This window comes from Eptatretus burgeri, chromosome 5 (assembly GCF_056783735.1).
Source record: "Eptatretus burgeri isolate ZD-2024b chromosome 5, Ebu_testis_v1, whole genome shotgun sequence".
In the NCBI taxonomy this organism is placed as follows: Eukaryota; Metazoa; Chordata; class Myxini; order Myxiniformes; family Myxinidae; genus Eptatretus; species Eptatretus burgeri.
Window position 1 is genome coordinate 42329574 of NC_140965.1, and position 20063 is coordinate 42349636.

General features: G+C 40.8%; 1 protein-coding gene and 1 non-coding gene across 3 annotated transcripts in view; one reads left to right on the forward strand and one right to left on the reverse strand.

Moving 5' to 3' along the window:
- Positions 1-20063, forward strand: part of LOC147026314 (uncharacterized) — an 89946-nt gene that overhangs the window by 59307 nt on the left and 10576 nt on the right. For both annotated transcript variants that reach the window (XM_085881593.1, XM_085881595.1), the window contains 4 exons: positions 1144-1422; positions 12038-12206; positions 13717-13903; positions 17480-17694. In XM_085881593.1, the coding sequence (XP_085737719.1) occupies positions 1144-1422; positions 12038-12206; positions 13717-13903; positions 17480-17694 (850 nt within the window). The remainder of the gene's footprint in view (positions 1-1143; positions 1423-12037; positions 12207-13716; positions 13904-17479; positions 17695-20063) is intronic.
- LOC147026315 (U1 spliceosomal RNA) lies at positions 8978-9145 on the reverse strand. The gene has a single exon (XR_015058791.1). It is a non-coding gene; the product is annotated as a U1 spliceosomal RNA (small nuclear RNA).

A 20063-nucleotide genomic window follows, 5' to 3' on the forward strand; every position in this document is an offset into this window, starting at 1 on the left:
TTGATGGGATGGAAGATCAATTTGAACAATATTCTTTCTTCATTTATTTTTTTTTCTCAAGAGGTTATCTGTCTGTCAGTGTTCCAGGTGTGCTCCAGTGCACCGGCCACAATGAAGAACTTGCGCATCTCATGTTTGATTTTGACTTGGTCAGAATCGTCACTCCACAGATGATTAAGACTGAGGAACTGTGAATATGGAATTGAACTTTGATGTGGGAGGGGTGAGAGGATGAATAAAAAAAAAGGTAGCTGTGTGATGCTGTTGCTTTGTAATGGACAGTGGTGGCAAGTCCATTCTCTTTAATTGAAACATTAATGCTGAGAAAGGTGACAGAGGCATTCAAAATCTCCCATGTGAATTTTAGAGAAAGGTGGAAGGAAATGACAAATTTGATAAACTGTTGAAAAAAAATGGACTCGATGAAACCCACAAAAAGATTTGCACATCTGGAACCCATTTTTGGTGTCCATGTCTATGCTGTCCGTCAGCTTGTGGGATTGGCTAGCAAACAAGATGTTGAGCCTGAAGATCAATTCGGCGAAGCAAAGAAGTGTTTCTGTGTTTGGTTCCTTGGTGGTCTGGAGATCGAAAAAGCATTTCAGGGTCTGAAGACCCTGGTCATTGGGGATGACAGTGTGCAGGGATTTGATGTTCATAGTGAATAATGATCTATTCGAGGTAAATCATCCCCAATGACTAGTTTTATGCACAACACAAATAATTCCATCAGTGATAATCTTCAAAACAACATGATGCATGCATAAACACCACTTGATAAGCTCTGTGTCCGCACTCCATATTACTATCGTTCATTGTATTCACCGTCGTTTCATGCACTCTTCCACATCTGTCCATCCTCGTCGTCCACTCCTTTACATTGACTGCATCAACCTTTGTTAATGATTTTTTTTTGTTTATTCTTATCTCCAGCTACAATGTTCCAGCTCACCTCATACTTCCCCTTCATTTCCCCTAATGGGCCTTTCACCTTCCTGTTTAGTTCCAAGGATGACGTGTTATAAGTGTGAGATGAAAAGTCCACAAATAAGAGGCTCCAAACTGTGGCTTATGGAATTTAAAAAAGTTTTCTACTACTTTTAAATCCCCTTTGTAACAAACTGTGTTCCTTTTGACACACAGCCGGACAGGATGAAAGTGGGTCAACAACTGTTGTTGGCGGGGCAGAATTGTATGCTGCAGCCGCACCCTCCTTCCTCATCCTATAACTTTAACCTGCCTCTCATTGGCTATCAGGAGTACCCAAATGATGGCATTGTACAACCTCAACCCCCTGAGTCACAGAAAAGGAGACCAGGTCCACAGCATGGTTTGATCAACAAGCCAGGCAGGACCTTAAGAGAAGCAGTTGGGATGTTTCCGACACCAAAAACTGCTAGCAGCATGGCAGCAACACATAAGGTGAGATCTATACAAAGGGTAACTCTCATTCCTATCACTGGCAGACTAATACTGCAATAAAACCAGGCCTTTTTTAATGCTGTCGGTGAAAAGAAATGTACACATAATCTGACAAGACGTGTTATTTTGTTTTTAGCCAAGCATGCATTGATTCTCTTACACTTCTATTTTGTAATTTACTTCCAGTGAAACAGTCTTAGGAAGTTTGTTTTGGGACAGGGGGCTGTTTACGCATTTTAATCATAGTGCAGAATTCTTCATGCGAAGTGTCTGTGCATAATGTCCTGGAAAAAATGTTTTTGCAATCGCAGGTAAACAATTGATGTAAATAGCAATGGCTTACAATTTATTTATTTATTTATTTTAAATACTGGTGGGGTATATATGGTAGGTAAATATGATAGGTCATTTCAATGAGGTATGTAGAAAATTTTCTAACAGGGTGTATTTTTTTTGTAAAAAAAATAAAATTATTCATTATGAGCTTGAGGACACAAAATAAAAAGTTTGAAAAAAGTTTTCATGAGTTGAAAGTGAAAGACCAAACAAGTAACGCAAAAATGAGTGCAAAACGGATTATCAGAGCAAACTTAGAGCATGTAACAGGTATAATCTTGGGGGAACAAAATAGATAAGGAGATGAAACAAATCAATTGGGGGTAATCACCCAGGAAATGTTGAAATTTCTTAAAGTGCACAAACAAACAATGGTCGACTTGATGAGGTGTGTCTCGTCTTCTCTTGGATATCGTTATGAGAATAATAATAATAATCTATCTATAATTCCAGCAATCTCTGTGTGTGTCTGTCTGTCTGTCTGTCTGTCTGTCTGTCTGTTTGTCTGCGACCGCCGTTTCTCGACGACCACCAGTCCGATCTGATTGAAACTTGCCAGGAATATTGCCGGGGACCCGCGGATGTGCCTTTTCAAGGTTTGATATTAATCAGACGAGCGGTTCCCAAGTTACGGCCATTTTATTGCTTTTTTCAGTGTTGGAAAGGTGTATATATCGCAGCTGAAGTGTCGTTCCACCATGTCATGCCATTTTTTCCCAAAGATATCTCAGAATAATGATAACAGCATATTAATAATAATAATAATAATAGCACAATAATTAGCAGTAATAAAAAGAATAACGTGATACAATGACCAATGCCTGTCAACCAATAACGACCTATATATTGTCTGTCAACTAATAATGACCAATAACGTCTGCCAACCAATGACAGGACACGGTGCTATGACGTCACGAATGACGTGGCAATTAATGTTTACTTATGTATTTATTTATTTGCACGATTGACGTCAATTCTTCTTCTTCTTCTTCTTCGTTTGGTATGACATCACAATCGACGATGGGGACCTGAGTATGTGCCTTTTCAAAGTTTGATATCGTTCTTCATTCGTTTCAGCTGTTTCCAAAGTGTTTCCCAGGGTTTGAAAGCTGTTTTTTTCCCAAGGTTTGAATTAATTGTTCAAATTATTAATTAATCCCAAGGTTTGAATTTTCCCAAGGGAAAGAGCTGTTTCCCAAGGGTTTGAAAGCTGTTTTTCCCCAAAGTTTGAATTAATTGTTGTACTTGGTAGACATTTGTGAATACATTTACAGAGAGAGGGGCGAGAGAGGAGGGGGGAGAGAGGGGCGAGAGAGGAGGGGGAGAGAGGAGGTGGAAAGAGATGGGAGAGAGGAGGGTGAGAGAGGGGGGCAAGAGAGGGGGTGAGAGAGGGGAGGGAGAGAGGGGGTGAGAGAGAGGGGGCATCACAATTGAAGAGAGGGGGAGAGAGGAGGGGCGAGAGAGGGGGGGTGAGAGTTGGGTCGAGAGAGAGGGGCGAGAGAGAGGAGCGAGAGAGGAGGGGGAGAGAGGAGGGGCGAGACTAGAGGTGAGGGAGGGGGGACGAGAGAGAAGGGGCATCACAATTCTTCTTCTTCTTCGTTTGATCTGACGTCACAATTGACGCTGGGGACCTGAGTATGTTTCCCAGGTGTTTCCCAAGTTCTGGCCATTTATGATACGGTTGGTCCCATCCAATTGAAACAATGCCCCAATCCAGTCGTCGTTTACGAGAGCGAAGGAACGAAGCTGCACATACTGGCACACACCTACGGGCCCACACTAGTTATAATAATAATAATAATAATCAGAGTATTAAAGTCAGAGTATTAAAGATTGTGTTCATGGGAATCCCTGCAGATGGATACCCAGCATTTCTACACTCAGAGTTGAAGAAATGGATTGATAAATCTTACAGTCCCTGCAATTGACTCCACAAACACAACTGCAGCATTTTCCCAATGCAATGAGACAAGAGAGCAAAGCATTTCATCTACAAATTTATCATAAATTAAAGGTAGTAGCAGAGTACCCACCCTACAGGCGATCTTGTTCCAAGCATGCAACACATTCTTCTGACACATACCTTTATTTGGGCGGTGTATAGGCAACGGACAGCTGTCTATAGGCAAAAAAAAATAATATCCCGGGTTACATTCAAGAAGCAAAAACATACATACTGCTTATAATTCAAAACACCTCACCACAATGGAAAAGGAGGGGACAGGAATACTGAACTGTAAATGGTGGAGTCTTGTAATACCCTCCCCCACCTTGAGGCATTGTGACATGACACACATTTACATAGAGAATTTGCGTCTTCCCCCCTCCCCACCACCTAAGACCACCAACAGAGAAAAAAAAAACACCCCTATACATTAATTGGGGTCATTCTGATCCTATGTCGCAAGTCTGGATGCAATCAGCCTAGGACTGTAGGAGGAGTAGCACGAAACATCGCTTCCAAACTCTCCAACATCACTTCCTGAAGGAAACAGCAGTTGTTCATGGTCATTGGCAGTTTAATTGTCCTTCTTATTCTTCGTTTGTATGCAGCACAAGGCTGCAGGGTGGCATCATTGGCTGAGGGCACAACTGTGCTGCTGATGCGGTTAAGTGCCCTCTGGTGGTTAAGGCAGGAATTTGGAATTTGGTAACAGCTCACCAACTTTTCTCAAAGGACATCATCGGATCTTTAATGTCCACTCACGAATGCTGACAGATGGGACGCACGTTTAAAGTCCATCCAAGGGAGGGCACGCACATTGATGAATCACTCTGCCTGTGAAACACCATGATGACAGTTTATAGCTGGGTTTGGATTCAAACCCAGGCTAGACAGCCTCAAGGCAAGTGTGCATACCCCTAGGCAACCCTGTCAGCCCCACGGTATAGTACTGACCTTGATATGTAATGAGGCATACAAAATTGAATTAATAACTACGATTCACAACCTCAGGTAATCTCAAACCAACAGAACATTCCACCAAACATGTTGGTCCTCATCACTTCAAACAGAAAAGCCATCGGAATTGTGCAAGCCAAAGATCTGGCACAAAATTGTCTCCATTTGTAAAATTGTCTCCATTTGTAAAATTGTCTCCATTTGTAAAATTGTCTCCATTTGTCTGGCTTGAGAAGTGTGTTTACTCTGGTTTTGCACAAGGTTATGCTTCTTGATCTACAGGAACGCTTCCTTCTTGGTGACGTACAGAGATGGGCTCTTATATTACGATACTGAGAAAATGAAAGCACCTGGAAAGTTACCTAAATCTCTCCAATTCCACGGTGTAGTGCTTCATGCAAAGTATGGCACCACAACCTATGTAAGACAATCTGATTGACTATTCCCATCTTGAATAGTCAAATACCATGAATATTGCTATAGCGTCATCGAAAGTTGGGGAAACAATTATCACCAATTTTTACAAGCCACCTCAACAACAAACAGCATCGTTGGCCTTTAGTGGCCGTTACCTCCTCCATGATGCCAAGCAATCATTCTCTTTTCACTCGAGTATATGGAAGAAGGATGGCAACCCAGACCGCTGTTTTGTCTCCAGATATGGTCATGGACACCCTCTGTCTCTCTCATGGAAGATTCTCCCACACAGCCAGCAGCACTGCCCAGCCTCGATTCATGCTGGAATAGAGAGAGGTTCCTCCAATCATAAACAAACCAAGTACACATTGGAGTTTTCATTAAGCTAACTGGGATGGATATATTGCAGAAATTGAGGATCACATCACTCACCTCAATCCTGTTCATAAGAGCTACAGCAGGTCCTGCCAGATCATCAAGGATATGACCAAAAACACACCAACACACCTTGTTGTCTCCCTGAAACTGGTCACCTCCTTCAACAGTTAGAAACTACTGCAGACCCAGACATCCAAAATGAGCTCCGAGAATCTTTGGGGATGGCCATACGTCAAAGGTGGCATGAAACAATGGAGGATCTCAATTTCACTCACTACAGCTGGAAAGCAGGGAACATACGAAGGCATTTTGGAGCCATTACCATTGCTCATCAACCACCCAAAGTAACAGCTAATGCTGTTGCTTCTTAATTGCTCCTCAACTCTAAAGTTGACAACCAATTCGAATAAGACGTAAAGTTCGCAAATAACTTCCTGACAGCGTTTCATCATCTTCTTGAACATCCCTGCTTTCCTCTCCCGACACCAGAGGTGACATCGATGTGGGTGGTTCTTCCACAAAAGCAAGAAAGGTAGCGGGAATAGAAGGTATCTGCCCTGAATTCCTCGAGAACTTGGGACCTCTGGACTTGACTGGTTGGCTTCCCTTTTTATGAACACCCATGCCACTGGTGTTATATTTTCTATATGGCAAGAAGCAAAGGTCATTGTCATGTTCAAGACAGGGAAACCTGCTGCCAATACATCAAGCTCCAAGCTGATATCCTTGCTATGTACATCATATAAGCTGTTTGAACATGTCCTCCTGAGCAGGTTTACCCCACTGGTGGAATCCAACCTTCTGAAAGAGCAAGCTGGCTTTAAGACCTGGTTAGAGGTTGTATTGACAAGTACCACACTGACACTCACCACCCAAAGTAAATATCAGAGTAAATACCATCCGGAAACTTGTAGTCACCAGCTCAGAGGCTTGCACACTCAACCTACACATTGCCCTTGTGTATTCTGCAATATAATACTGCTCTCCTGTGTGGGCAGAAAGGAGCCACACCAACCACTTGGAATAAATCCTAAACACATAAATGCAGATAATCAGTGGGGCACTGAGATCAACAACCATACAAGGGTTCCTCGCATTGTTTAATATCACAGCTCTTGACACATGTCGAAAAGCCAGAATGCTGCGAGAGTATGACTGCATTGAAGCCAATCCTGAGTTGCTCATTTGCGAGGACCTGATGAACCTTCCAAACACACACCTTAAATCTTGCAAGCTATTCTGGGTTTCTGCCAAGACACTGAGCGATGCGGTTTTCGACATCAAAGAACAGTGGGGTCGTCTGTGGGCATACAACAGCATCACCAACAAAGAACTGGTCAGCAATTTCAGAGAGGAGCTTCCAGGTTTTGCCCTCTCACAAAAACAGTGGATCACACTAAACTGGATCCATTGTCTCCATGTGAAGACATCACACCACTTCAATAAGTGGAAATTCAAGGACAGCCCAGCATGGAATAGTGGACACTGACAACAAACTACTCACTGAAAACTAAGAAAATTTACAAGGAAATGTAGCACAGGTGGAGGCCATTCAGCCTGTCATGCCTGCCCGAACACCATACTAATTTATCGACACAAGATCCAATGAAGAAAGGGCAAAAAAATGTTTTAAATTAACGAATTTTTGTTGTTGTTGTAGTTTTTGTATTTTTTTTCTTCCCCTCAGGGGAGGGGGCATGGGCTTGGTTAAAAACACACATCAACCACAAAACCCTCTTGACAAGACCAACAGCACTCCGTAAACATGTACACAATCACCCATCAATGCTCAAACTACCTAAAAGTCCTGTCAACATCCCTATACCCCTCTATCTCCATAACTTCCAGGTACCCATCTAATTCTAATTTAAACTTACCTACTGTTTCTGCTGCCACTACCTTTCCAGGGAGACCATTCCATGCATTAACTACTCTCTGAGTGAAAGTCCCCTGCCTTGCTGCTGTTGTGGATTTTTTAAACTCACCCCATTGTGATCGTTGAAGGATTTTTTTCTGGTTGATTGTGGAATCCTATTTGACTTCAGGCAAAGTTTAACGTTTGTCCGATTTGGTTATAAAATCCTGCATAAAACCACCAACACTGATAACCGATGTCCACACAAGTCCTTCCTTGTGAAACAATTTATTTTCTAATTATCCACCATAAGTTCAGGCAACATCAACATTCGCAGATGAATAAAACAATATTTCAACGTCCATCCGAGGGAATCATCAATTACCTGTGAATTGCCCCACATGCTAAACATCATCAAATCAATTTTAAAATCATTCCAAATCACGTTTCTGCATTTAAATCAAAATCTTCGAAACATTTCTGACACGTCCACACAGTTTCCCCAGCACTCAAACCTGCCTGGTTGAGTAATTACAATTTCCCCACAATGCCAGTGAGAGCTCACCTCCCGAATATATTCCACATTCACAATTGTTATTTCAATTTATCCAAAATCCCGATGGTTTTTTAAAATAAAACTTCAACACTTTTCCCCAAATGGACTTCACTTTAAACAGATTCAGTTGAGAGGGTGCACCACAAACACCAAGTAACAAGGAACGGGAAGTTCTCTCCACATCTGGTGGGAAGAAAAAGAAAAGGCAAAACCCACAGTTTAGCATTACTCTGTCATGGCTTCAACACACACACACACACACACACACACACACACACACACACACACACACACACACACACACACACACACACACACACACACACACACACACACACACACACTAACGAGCATTGCATCTCATAGACTCGCGTGTGATCACGTGACAAATACCAATCACATTTCTATATCATTTTAAAGTCATTGCCAACGGCATGCACATTTCGACACAATCGCCGCCATCCTCTTGAATCTGCATATGAATCGAATTTCACACTTAAAGCTAAGACTCAAACACAGACTCAGTGGAAAGACATGCCACCCCCACAGATCCAGTGGAGGGGGCGAGCTGCACAGTCGCAGCCCCCACATATTGAATGCACACACACAACCGCGACCTTCGCGTTATCAGCACCAAACCACGAACAGCCAAGCTGCTTCGACTCTCTGCCTGAAGTTTCTTAGTTGTTAAAAAATATGGTCAAAATCCCAACAGAACACGTTTCATTGCAGTGAAATCTATTGGACTCGCACAAGTTTCATTTTTTACTCTCAGCAACACATGCATCTCAATGCAAATCACCAGCCACACACCCAGCCGGTCAATCGACTCCTGCACTCTACAAAACGTTTCGTGCAAATCATTGTATTTACAAATCCGTAAAACCTCCACACAATATAATATAACAACCTCACTGCCGACAAACTTCCAGTGAGTTCAATGAACAAAAGGTAACTCTTATAACTCTTACAAACAGGTAACTTATAATATTTATCTATTTTCCACTTAACCATAACCCTATCTCGGCGTCTCAGCCGTGTCCTCGGCCTCTCTCTCTCTCTCAGCCGGTCCGTATCAGTGCAAACATTTAATTACTCCTCTGGCTCCTCGTCGAGCCTCTTCTTGTGCTGTGCCCTCTGCACTCAAATTGTACAGTCGAGTTTCCCACATTTGGGAAAATCGCAAGGATCAACCTTTCCCCCCTGAAGTGCAATGGGTAGGCCTCGCCCTGAGAATACTGTCTTAATGATCACAGTATCTCTCCTATCAGGTAAGTATCAATGTAAGTCCTCTTCTCCTCCAGCACTTTTCTAAAGCAACTACATAACAGTACTTATTGTTTCCTTGAAAACGGACTCTCTCCGCCAGATCCTCTTCTTTCTATCAATAAAATTATCTGACAATGAACTTTTCTTTGTTCGAAATGTGTCACCTGCTGAGAGCGCTCTCCCTGACCTTCGCTCAAGCACTTGTCGTTCCTCCAGGCACTGCCTCCAGCAGATTAAGCACCTCCGGTCACGAGCACCGCACCAACGTCGGTTCGAATCCGAGTCTCGGCACCAACTGTTGTGGATTTTTTTTATCCACCTCATTGTGATCGTTGAAGGATTTTTTTCCTGGTTGATTGTGGAATCCTATTTGACTTCAGGCAGAGTTTAACGTTTGTCCGATTTGGTTATAAAATCCTGCATAAAACCACCAACACTGATAAAACTGATTTCCACACAAGTCCTTCCTTGTGAAACAATTTGTTTTCTACTTATCCACCATACACTTCTCACCCTCGTACAATGAACTTAAGAATCCCCATTGATTGCAATATTATTTGGTTCTATTTCATTTATTGTTACGATGAGTTAACAGTTAGACCAACCCGATTCAATTCACTACCACATTACATCAGAGAGTTTTATTCTAACTTGGTACTTGGTCAGTTCCAAGGAGTACAAGCCACTGAGATTCTAATACTTCCTCAGGTACTTGCACTGAAACAATTTTACATTTCAAAGCATTTTATACTTTCATGAGAGAGTGGTGGGGGCTATCACCCCAGACTGTAGAGGTGTCGTTTCGACGAGAAGCCACTTCGTACATTTCGAGGCAAAGGTTCGCTGTTATCAGGTCAGGTCACTCCGCTCCAGACCAAGACATTTATCAACATTTAGGGCAAAAGTCTCTTGGCCAGAAAGGACAGCCAATTCAACTTATAGCATAAAACTTACATTTCTAAAATTCCATTTGTTACAATTTAGAATACATTAATATAATTTTTTCCCCCACACTACCTTCTTAACTCTCGTCTTCTGTACTCTCAGGCTTTGGCCCTTGGTCCTCTTAGTCTACTCTGTTGAATAATTAATGTGCACATATTTTATCTACACCTTTCATTATCTTAAACATTGCTATCATATCTCCTCGTAACCACCTCCTTTCTAGTGTATAAAGCCCTGTCTTCTTCAGCCGCTCCTCATAACTGAGTCAAGCTTGGCCCAGAATCAATCTTGTAGCCCTGCACTGAACCCTCTCTATGGCATCCATGTCCTTCCGGAACTGTGGTGGCTAGAACTGCACACAATATTCTAGATGTGGCCCTCACGAAATTCCTGTACAATGTTAACACCAAATTAAACTAAGATTTCAAGGAAACCCACCGAACTACGAACATCGCTGTCACTTGGATGTCTAATTTTGACTTGGACCTTTGAGCACTCCATTGCCACCTTGAATTATTTCACCAACACTCTTGTAGCTCTGAAAAAGCATTTTACAGCTGCACACTACATCCTCATGACTTTCAGTGAGAGTTTTAATATTCACCATTAACACCCCCTGGGAGAAAGTCCCAGTGACCGATTGGAGCACCCTCAGGGAACTCTGAGTATGCATGTCATGTTTGGTCAAGATGGGCTAAAAACCAGGGTAGAGTCATCAAACAAAGAAACATCCCATTTCCACAACTGTGATGTAGATTATCATCGTTATGACAACATACCGTAAAAACTGCACAAATGCTACTGAAGAGTTGCCTTCTAATTCAGAGTTCAGACATTTAAATCCTTGTATGGTATTTTCATAATTCTTCTGAGGTATGAATCATTTTGGCTTTGTGTGATGTTTACAATGGCTGGGAGGGTAGTAGAGGTATGTGTACTCACATTAGAGCTGTCGAGCCTTTCATGAACTTGCTAGCCATTTTAATGTAGCCCTCTTTTATTCCTTCTTTGTTCTTTTTAAATTTCTTCTTTACTGTTCCGTTCGATCGCAAAGAAAAACTTTCCCTATCCATATCTTCTCAAGGAGCTGGAAGGATGGCCTAGACTCTAGAGGTACACACACTCGTCTCTTAGCTGTTTAGTCTGGGTTTGAATCCCGACCCAGCTATAAACTGTCACCCTAGTGTTTCGCAAGCGGGGCAAGACATCAATGTGCATGCCGTCCATCAGTAGGACGTTAAGCCAGAGGACCCGTCTATCAGCACTGGTCATTGGCGGATGATAAAAATCCCAGTGTCATTCTTGAATAGTCGGCAAGTTATTGCTGGTAAGCTGGCCCAATTCGAAAATTCTGCCCTTGTCTGTGAAGGCATTTGTCTTGCCAAGACTGCTGTGAAGGCAAAACAAACGACCTAGCATAACCCTTGCCTTGCCAAGATGCTGCTTGAGCAGCACAAACGCTCTGAAAAGAGTGTGGTACATTGATGATCAATGTATGTACAATTTATTCAGTGAACCAGAGGCAAAGTAGAGAACCAATGTAATCTGATACTGGAGGGTGAGAAGCAATTTATTGCAGGTGTAGTAGGATGGAAGGTCGAGATGTTGGTCAACATAACTTGGCATGAGAGTAAGTTGGTTGTTATTAACCAAAGCAATAACATTTTGTTGAACAGAAAAGTCTTAGCCATACCGGTATTTTCACCTTTTAAAATAAATGGACAGGTACCAAAATGTTTTACCATCTCCAAAAAGGGCCATTGCCAAAACATGGCGTTGACTCCAATGGCACCAGGAGATTCACCCACCACTGGGGGAAAAAGAAATGTGTGATACTGGCTGGTAACTGTATGTAAAAGGGGGGGGAAAACCATTTTGGCTCCCCTTGTAAACTTTATGATCATTTGTGAGCAACAATATATGGTTATGACGTGTGACTGGTATTTCTGCATTGCAGACTTCACAGATGCCCAGCTTTACCGAAGTAGGCATAACCCTGGCCTACCTGGGCAAGGGAGTAAAGGCTTCATTGGGATCAGCAAATACTGGTGACAATGTAAAAATATTGCAGTTGCACAGCAAGGGAGAAAGCACAACTCTTTATCAAGGAACCTTAATCAGAGGAGGTAGGTGTTTTTTTATTTTATTCTTTGTTTGTATGTAGTAGAAGCAAGCCACATAACGAAGAGCAGACTTAGTAGCAGGCATTGTAGGCATACTAATATGGAGAGAAAACCAGAGTTTAGCAAAACTAGGAAGTATTTAATCCTCCTTTTATGCTCTTTCAAGGATAATTTCTGAAAGCTACCTGGTTGCATTAAAAAAGTCACTAAGTTTACCCTACTTCATAATAAAGTTACCAAAGCTGACTCTCAACTGCAGACCAGTCCACCTTCTCCCTATAATCCTTTGAACCTTGAACTCCTTGGACTTTTGGCTCCCTCCTCCTGGGCTCCCTGGAGAAAAATCTGCCTGCTCAGGTGTATGGGGGTTTGAATAGAGGCCGGTAAAACGGCCGCTAGGGTTCAAAGGGTTAATTCGCAAATGATTAGAATCAATCATTGTCACAGACTTCAAGACAAAATCTCTTCCTTAATTCTCTGATCTCCAATCATCAGTCGGGCTTGTGTCCAGCTCATTCCACCCTGGACATGTTTCTGCTTAAATTAAAACAATGGATGGACACTCAATCTGAAACAGGAAATAAGGTTACCTCGATGGAGGTCTCCATTGCATTTAATTCTGGACTTCATCCTGCCCTGCTTTCCATCTAAAGCTATCCAAACTCCCCTGCAGGACTATATCTATCAGATACCCCTCCCCACTTGCAAGCAGTGGGTTGCTTAGGATGGCACTCTCTCCCATTGATCCATATTTGGTGTCCAGTGTCCCTCAAGATAATATTCTGGGACCATTTATGTTTGTGGTCAACAACAATGAGCTTTTTTGTTTCTGAAAAACCCATTGTGTAATTTTGTAGATAACTCCACTCTGTAGAGGGCTCTTCCACACCCCTCTCTGTCAGGCAGGTTGCAGTAGCATCTTTCTCTGCTACATCTTGCGAAAAATAAACAACTGGCAACCTACCTGGAGCACATCCTTTAATGAATGAAAGTCTGACACTTTCACTTTGCCTCCCCTAAAGAACCACATGACTATAATCCCTCAATTTAATTATGGGGTCAGTCTTTAGGAGAAATATAGTTCCTGTAGCTCCTGCATCTCACCGTCAGATATAGCCTGTCTTGGACAGATTATATCTCCCAGCTGGCTGGTCTCCAAGACGGCAATCGCCTCCAAATTATCCACAAGATCATGTCTTTCCTCTGTCATCCTCAGCTAAGAATGGTGGACAAGGCCTTCTGAAGTACTATGGATAAGGGCTCCCCCCCCCCCCTTTATTCGATGCTAGCTTGTCACTCAATCGCTCACCCTGTTTATCGCTTTGCTGTTTCTCATTATAGATTTTTTTGTTGTTGTTGTTTTGTTTGAGGTAACATATGTTCATTCATCTACACAAATGAAAAAGATATGCCAATATAATTGTGGTAGCAGTAATGATGGTGGTGGAATTTAACACTGTGCTAAATGATGGTGGTGGCAATTAAGACACTCTTCTGCCGATTTCCCTTGCAGAACATTTCTCTTTCACATCTCAACGACAAAAAGGCTACCAACTGGCCCTGTCCATTTTCGTATCTGGAGTACCGGTTGCAAGAGTGCGTACATGCTGTGAGCTAGGTTTGAAGCAAAGTGAATGGCTGGGAGGCCAGAAAGGTCACTTTCGTGTTGAGCGAGTGGATGGTGCTGCTCCTTGCTACAGGTGTCGTTTAAGTTTATACTAAGACAGACATGAGTACTGAATTCATAGTGATAGAGCAGTGTCAGCTGCCACACTGCTAACCACAATATCAGTCAACCTACTTAGACACAAGAAGTCTTCCATTTTGGAAGGTCAAATCTCATCATCAAACAAACATATCCGAGCCCACAGGGCCAGAAATGCATGGTCAATCCGTAACTTTTTTTTAAATCAAGAATCTTATGATTCTGCCTTCTTTACATGAAATAGGTAAAAAGTCAAACATTGCAATTAAGCTGAGGGCATGTACTTGAACCTGAGGACAGAGTGCACAGTTAACCATGTGGTCAAACAAACACGTACGTCCCAGACTACAGGGCCAGAATTCATGGTCAGATAACTTAACATTATAATGAAGCTTTGGACATTGTCAACTTGTCAACTTGTCAAACATATACAACCCTGCCCACAAGGCCAGAATGCATGGTTAGACCAACATATACATCCTAGTCCACAAAAACAAAACAATAAAAAGAGCAATCAGAGATTGCAGACACTTGCCAGGATTTGTTTTGTGTGGTGTTTATGTGGTTTTGTGTGGTGCATTTTGTGTGGCGTTTGTGTACTCGTGTGTTATGTAATTAATAAGAGACAGAATTAGAACTGCTGGCAGTGATGACTCGATCTGTCCAGCCATTCTGGAGAAGATTTTTTCATCGGTTTTAGGGTAAATCCAATATGGCTGCCAAACCATGTGACCTATGACATCATACGTGTGAACCTTTTATTCCTCATGGATAGGCGGTCATACATGTAAAGTTTCGCCTCAATCTGTTCAGCCACAGAGAAGAGGTTTTAAAAAAACAAAACACAAAACAATATGGCTGCCGAATCACATGACCGATGATGTCAAGAATTTTTTTTTCTGTGGACCATTTTATGCCGAGATAACCCTCAATAATTTTCATAATGATCAGATGTAGTGTTCTACATATGCAATTATGATCTCATAACGAAGTCACCTATGATGTCTTCAAAAGGAAACATTCCAAAAGACGAGAACTTGCCATGTGCCAAGTATCAATTTTTTCCTTGGTGCAGTTTCAGAGATACAGTGGTCCAAAGTTTTTCCATTTTTCCAACATGGCTGCCACACCACGTGACCTATGACGTCATACTTATCATTTCAACATTCCACATGAGTCGTCGCTCCTTTGGTAAAAATTTGGTCTCAATCTGACAAGCGGTTGAAGAGGAAAACACTAAAGTCCTGTGCGGACAAACAAAAAGACAGACAGAGGCAGACAAACAAGCAAATTAAAAATCACTCATCAAGCGACACTTGGCAAAACAGAACAAAGTAGGCTGGTAGTCAGAAGGGCATATACCTCTTTCAGGCTGGACATTTTACGTTTTGTACCCCACTGATGGGCTAGATCTGAACCAAAATCTCATCCACATGTTCTTTTCACCTAACCAACTCATTCACCACCCAGTTTTGTCATAATTTGTGCACAACTTTTCGAGATATCATGATATATATATATATATATATATATATATATATATATTTATATATATATATATATATATATATATATATATATATATATATATACTGTAAATATATATATACTGTAAATATATATATATATATACTGTAAATATATATATATATATACTGTAAATATATATATATATATATATATATATATATATATATATATATATATATATACTGTAAATATATATATATATACTGTAAATATATATATATATATACTGTAAATATATATATATATATATATACTGTAAATATATATATATATATATATATATATATATATATATATATATATATACTGTAAATATATATATATATATATACTGTAAATATATATATATATATATATGGTTTTTGGACCGATCTCTCAATTTCAGAAATTATGCCTATGTTGACCCTTTAATCTTAAAAATAATTAGTTGTGGTTGAATTCACTGAGCTGATATGAAAATCCTGTTCAAATTTCATGTCAATAGGATGAAAATTGACAATTTCAGAAATTTTGACCAATGTTGACCTTTTGGCCTATGTTGACTTCAAAAATAGTTGGTGGTTGAATTCAGTGACCTAATATGCAAATCCTCTTCAAATTTCAAGTCAATTGCATGGAAATTGACAATTTTAGAAATTTGGCCCATGTTGACCTTTTTGCCTGTATTGACCTCAAAATGAATAGGTGGTTGAATTCAGTGACCTGATTTGCAAATGCTCTTCAAATTTCAAGTCAATTGGATTAAAATTGACAATTTTAGAAATCTGGCCTATGTTGACCTTTTGACCCAAGTTCACCTCAACAATAATTCGTGCTTGAATTGAGGAATGTGATATGCAACGGGTTTAATTTCAAGTCAATCGGATGAAAAATTGATAATTTTAGAAACAATTTTACAAATTTGGCCCATGTTGACGTTTTGGCCGATATTGACCTAAAAATAAGAGTTGCTTGAATTCAGTGACCTGATTTGTAAATGTTCTTCAAATTTCAAACTAATGGGATGAAAATTGAAGATTAAAAAAAAAATTGTAAAAGTTGTTGACCTTCAGCCTATGAGTTACGCGATCGTGTGACTGACGGTCACAAGATGGAGATTGCCCCTCCCCGAGGGGGGTGTTCTGCCTTGGGTGAAGTCCATGTTAAGGTGTATGTCCTTGTTAAGATAGCTAATCATTGCATTTTTCAAGGCCACTTCTAATAAAAGTAATAACAACGTGAATAATACTATCATAATATTAATGTTTTCACAAAACAATATTAATACTAATAGTAGCCTCTCCTCAAGGGGTTTTTCCTCCTTAACAAACGCCGTGTTAACGTGTATAAATAGCTTATCGTGGTGTTTTGTGGAGGTTGAAAACGAGGAAGTAGAAGAGGCCTCCAAGAAGTATAAAATATTATAAACCACAAACATATACGATTACCTTTTTTAAAAAACCGCATATATTGCTGTTTAACACTAAACTGAAAGCAATCTGGAGGAATCCCGACAACCTTGAGGTCCACCACAGAACAACGGACCCGAGACTAGATATACTCAGAGAAGATACACACATGACACTTCCTGTCGCTCCCGTAGGGAGTGGGTGTACTGGTGGAATAAAATGGTTAAAAGTTATCTGACGTTTCGGGCTTTGCCCTTCATCGGAGCAAAAGAGAAAGACAGGAAATAGGAAGTAGTCATGTCAACCTTCATCTTTGCATGATTGATATTTGTTAATAATTTGAAATTAATTAGTGCAAATTTGTGTTGTAATACTAAATGCAAATCGATCAAAAGTGCAAGCTGGCATGAGTTCTGACTTTTTAGAGGCTGAGTTTTCTCACTTGCAATTGTAGAGATCATCAAAAAACATAACAAGGTATCACAACATTTGATTCCTGAAAAAGGGAGGTGTGTCAAAACCTGTGCTCTACTTTTCTACCCTCTTTTTTCAGATCAACCTTTGACAAAACTTCAATGGTTTCTTGTCCAAAACATAACGATGACAATGCAATGAGCAGCAATTATTTCATAGATAATGTTGTTTCTTTTCAGGTGCTTCTTAAACATTAAAGCGCAAAGGGAATGCAAGCCTGCAACCATGGGAGCAAGATCTGCAACAGGACACGACAGAGCAAATGTGTTCAGGCAGCCAGGGGGGAAAGAGGAGAGCTTGCAATGGAAGGATCACCACCGAGAAAGGTTGAAAAGCCAACCTCCATCGATGAATTATTCTCATGAAGTAACCAAAGATTATAGTCAAACAAAAGGTAAGTCGGTGTTTCACCTGGAATTGCTTACGGTAAACTCCTGCGTGGATGAATAGACATGTTCTGACCCTTTGGAGTGACCAGAATTCATCTTGAGCGAATTACTATAAATGCTAAATATAAATAACATAAAATATAGAAATAATGTAGTACGTGTGTGTTTGTGTGTGTTTGTGTGTGTGTGTGTTTTCCATAACTCCAACTATAAAACCTTGCAGACTGAAACTTTGCGTGCATATGAAAGGAAATCAAAAGGAAGTACAGAGTGAAAATTGGATGTTTGGATTAATTAGAATACCCCTTTTGAAGATAATTAACGGCCTTATTTAATTATATCTTTAAACAGGCGATCCTCGGCCACCTCACCCTCTGGGGTTTTCAGGCATATCCTGGGTAACCTCGCTAGGGTCGGAAGCCGCCACATGTTTTGGCCTGCTCAACCTTGCCTTGACTTGGAACAGGCCACAACAATTTCTTAACGATAACGTTTTTGTTTTTTTAAACTTTCCTCACTCATATTATCAAATCCCTGTTCATCATAGGTACGAATCACTGGGTACATTGCAATGTTTATAAATGCCCGGAGACGTCAGCGTTTGTGGCTTTATTTCATTTCCGCACATGTGATCACCACGAGTATCTCTTAAATTAAGGAGAATTCCAAAATTTAAGCTCCAGAATCGAACTTACAAGCAGTTCCGACTCTGAGAAAAGTGTTCATTTGTCCAAAGAGACATATTGACATTTTAGGCGTCTATTCGCATTGTCACTGAATACTGGATATCGATCGACTTGAACAAAGTTCAGGGATACTCACCTGTGTTGGCCACATGTTGTTCTGTGTGGTGTAACAGGTGGTGGCTTGCTCGCTAAAAATGTGAAGTTTTATTTTCCACGATGTTTCCAGTTTTTGTTCTTCCATTATACGACCCATCACTTTGGCTTAGATGAATACAAATTAAAATTAAACGTTTCACTTTTGAAAGTTTCTTCAAACGTTTCGTGCATTGCGTGATAAAGCCACTTGGCACATTCTTCAACATTCAATTGCAATACCGTGGTTCCACAATGGGGTACGAAGGCAAAACATATGATATATCACAATGAGAAAAAAAAAATTTCAGTTATGAAGTGAAGAATCACCACATCAAGGCAGTAAAACCGAGAGGTACCCATGCTCACTCTGTGTAGCCTGGATTTGAATCAAAACTCAGTTCTAAACTGTCCTCCCGGTGTTTCACAGGCAAGATGATTCATCACTGTGTGTATCGTCTCTCAGATTGACGATAAACTGGGCGTCACATCTCCCAGAATCCCACACCCTTCTCCCTCCCAACCCAACCCCTTCTCTCGCACCCCATCCCTCTCTCTGACCCCTCCCCTCTCCACTCCTCTACAATTCCGATGAAACTTCATGACAACCTTCATCACCCATGATGTACCAATGTTTGTTCATGACATTAGAAAAATCGGACTCGAAGGATGTTTAAGGGGGGTTTCCCCCCAAAATATGTATTTGCTTACTTTTCAGAAACTACACACACGATTCTGATGAAACTTGACCATCATCTTCCCCACCCGTGATGCACTAAAGTTTGTTCACGACATTAAAAAAAATTGTGGTCTCGGCAGGTCTATGGGAGGCGGTTTGCCACCCAAAATATGCATTTGCTTTCTTCTCAGAAACTACACGCACAATTCCAATGAAATTTGACCACCATCTTCACCACCTATGATATACCAACGTTTGTTCACGACATGAAAAAAATTGGGGTCCAAGGGGTTCTACAGGGGGGTTGCCCCCAAAATATGTGTTTGCTTTCATTTCTGAAACCACACACAATTTCGATGAAACTTGACCACAACCTTTATCACCCGTGATGTACCAACGTTTGTTCATGGCATAAAAAAAAAATACAGAGGTATTTACTTTCGTCTCCATTATATATTTCATGGGTCATCCATGCCTCCCAGTGGTTGCCTGGTTATCTTTCCAGCCACTACCAGGTGAGCACCCAGGGGTATTGCCCCTGTTTAATATCTCTGTGAGGTTCTTTGTTATCAATCCTGTAGGTCCAACTATCACTGGAACAACTTTGACATTCTTCAGCTTCCAGGATCTTCTCACTTCATTCTTGAGGTCTGGTGTTTGCTCATTTTGTTGATTTCTGCATCGTTTTGTCCAAAATCACTGGTGTTAACACTTCATTCAGCAGTTCCTTCTTCTCCTCTTTTTGTTGTATCCAATTATGATATTTGTTTGCTCGATGGGATCATGAGTTCGTATGTGAGCTGTAGGTACTTCGATGTTTTTAGTGATTGCTTTTGGTTCATGTTCCCACAAATTTTCTGGAACTGGGACATCAAAG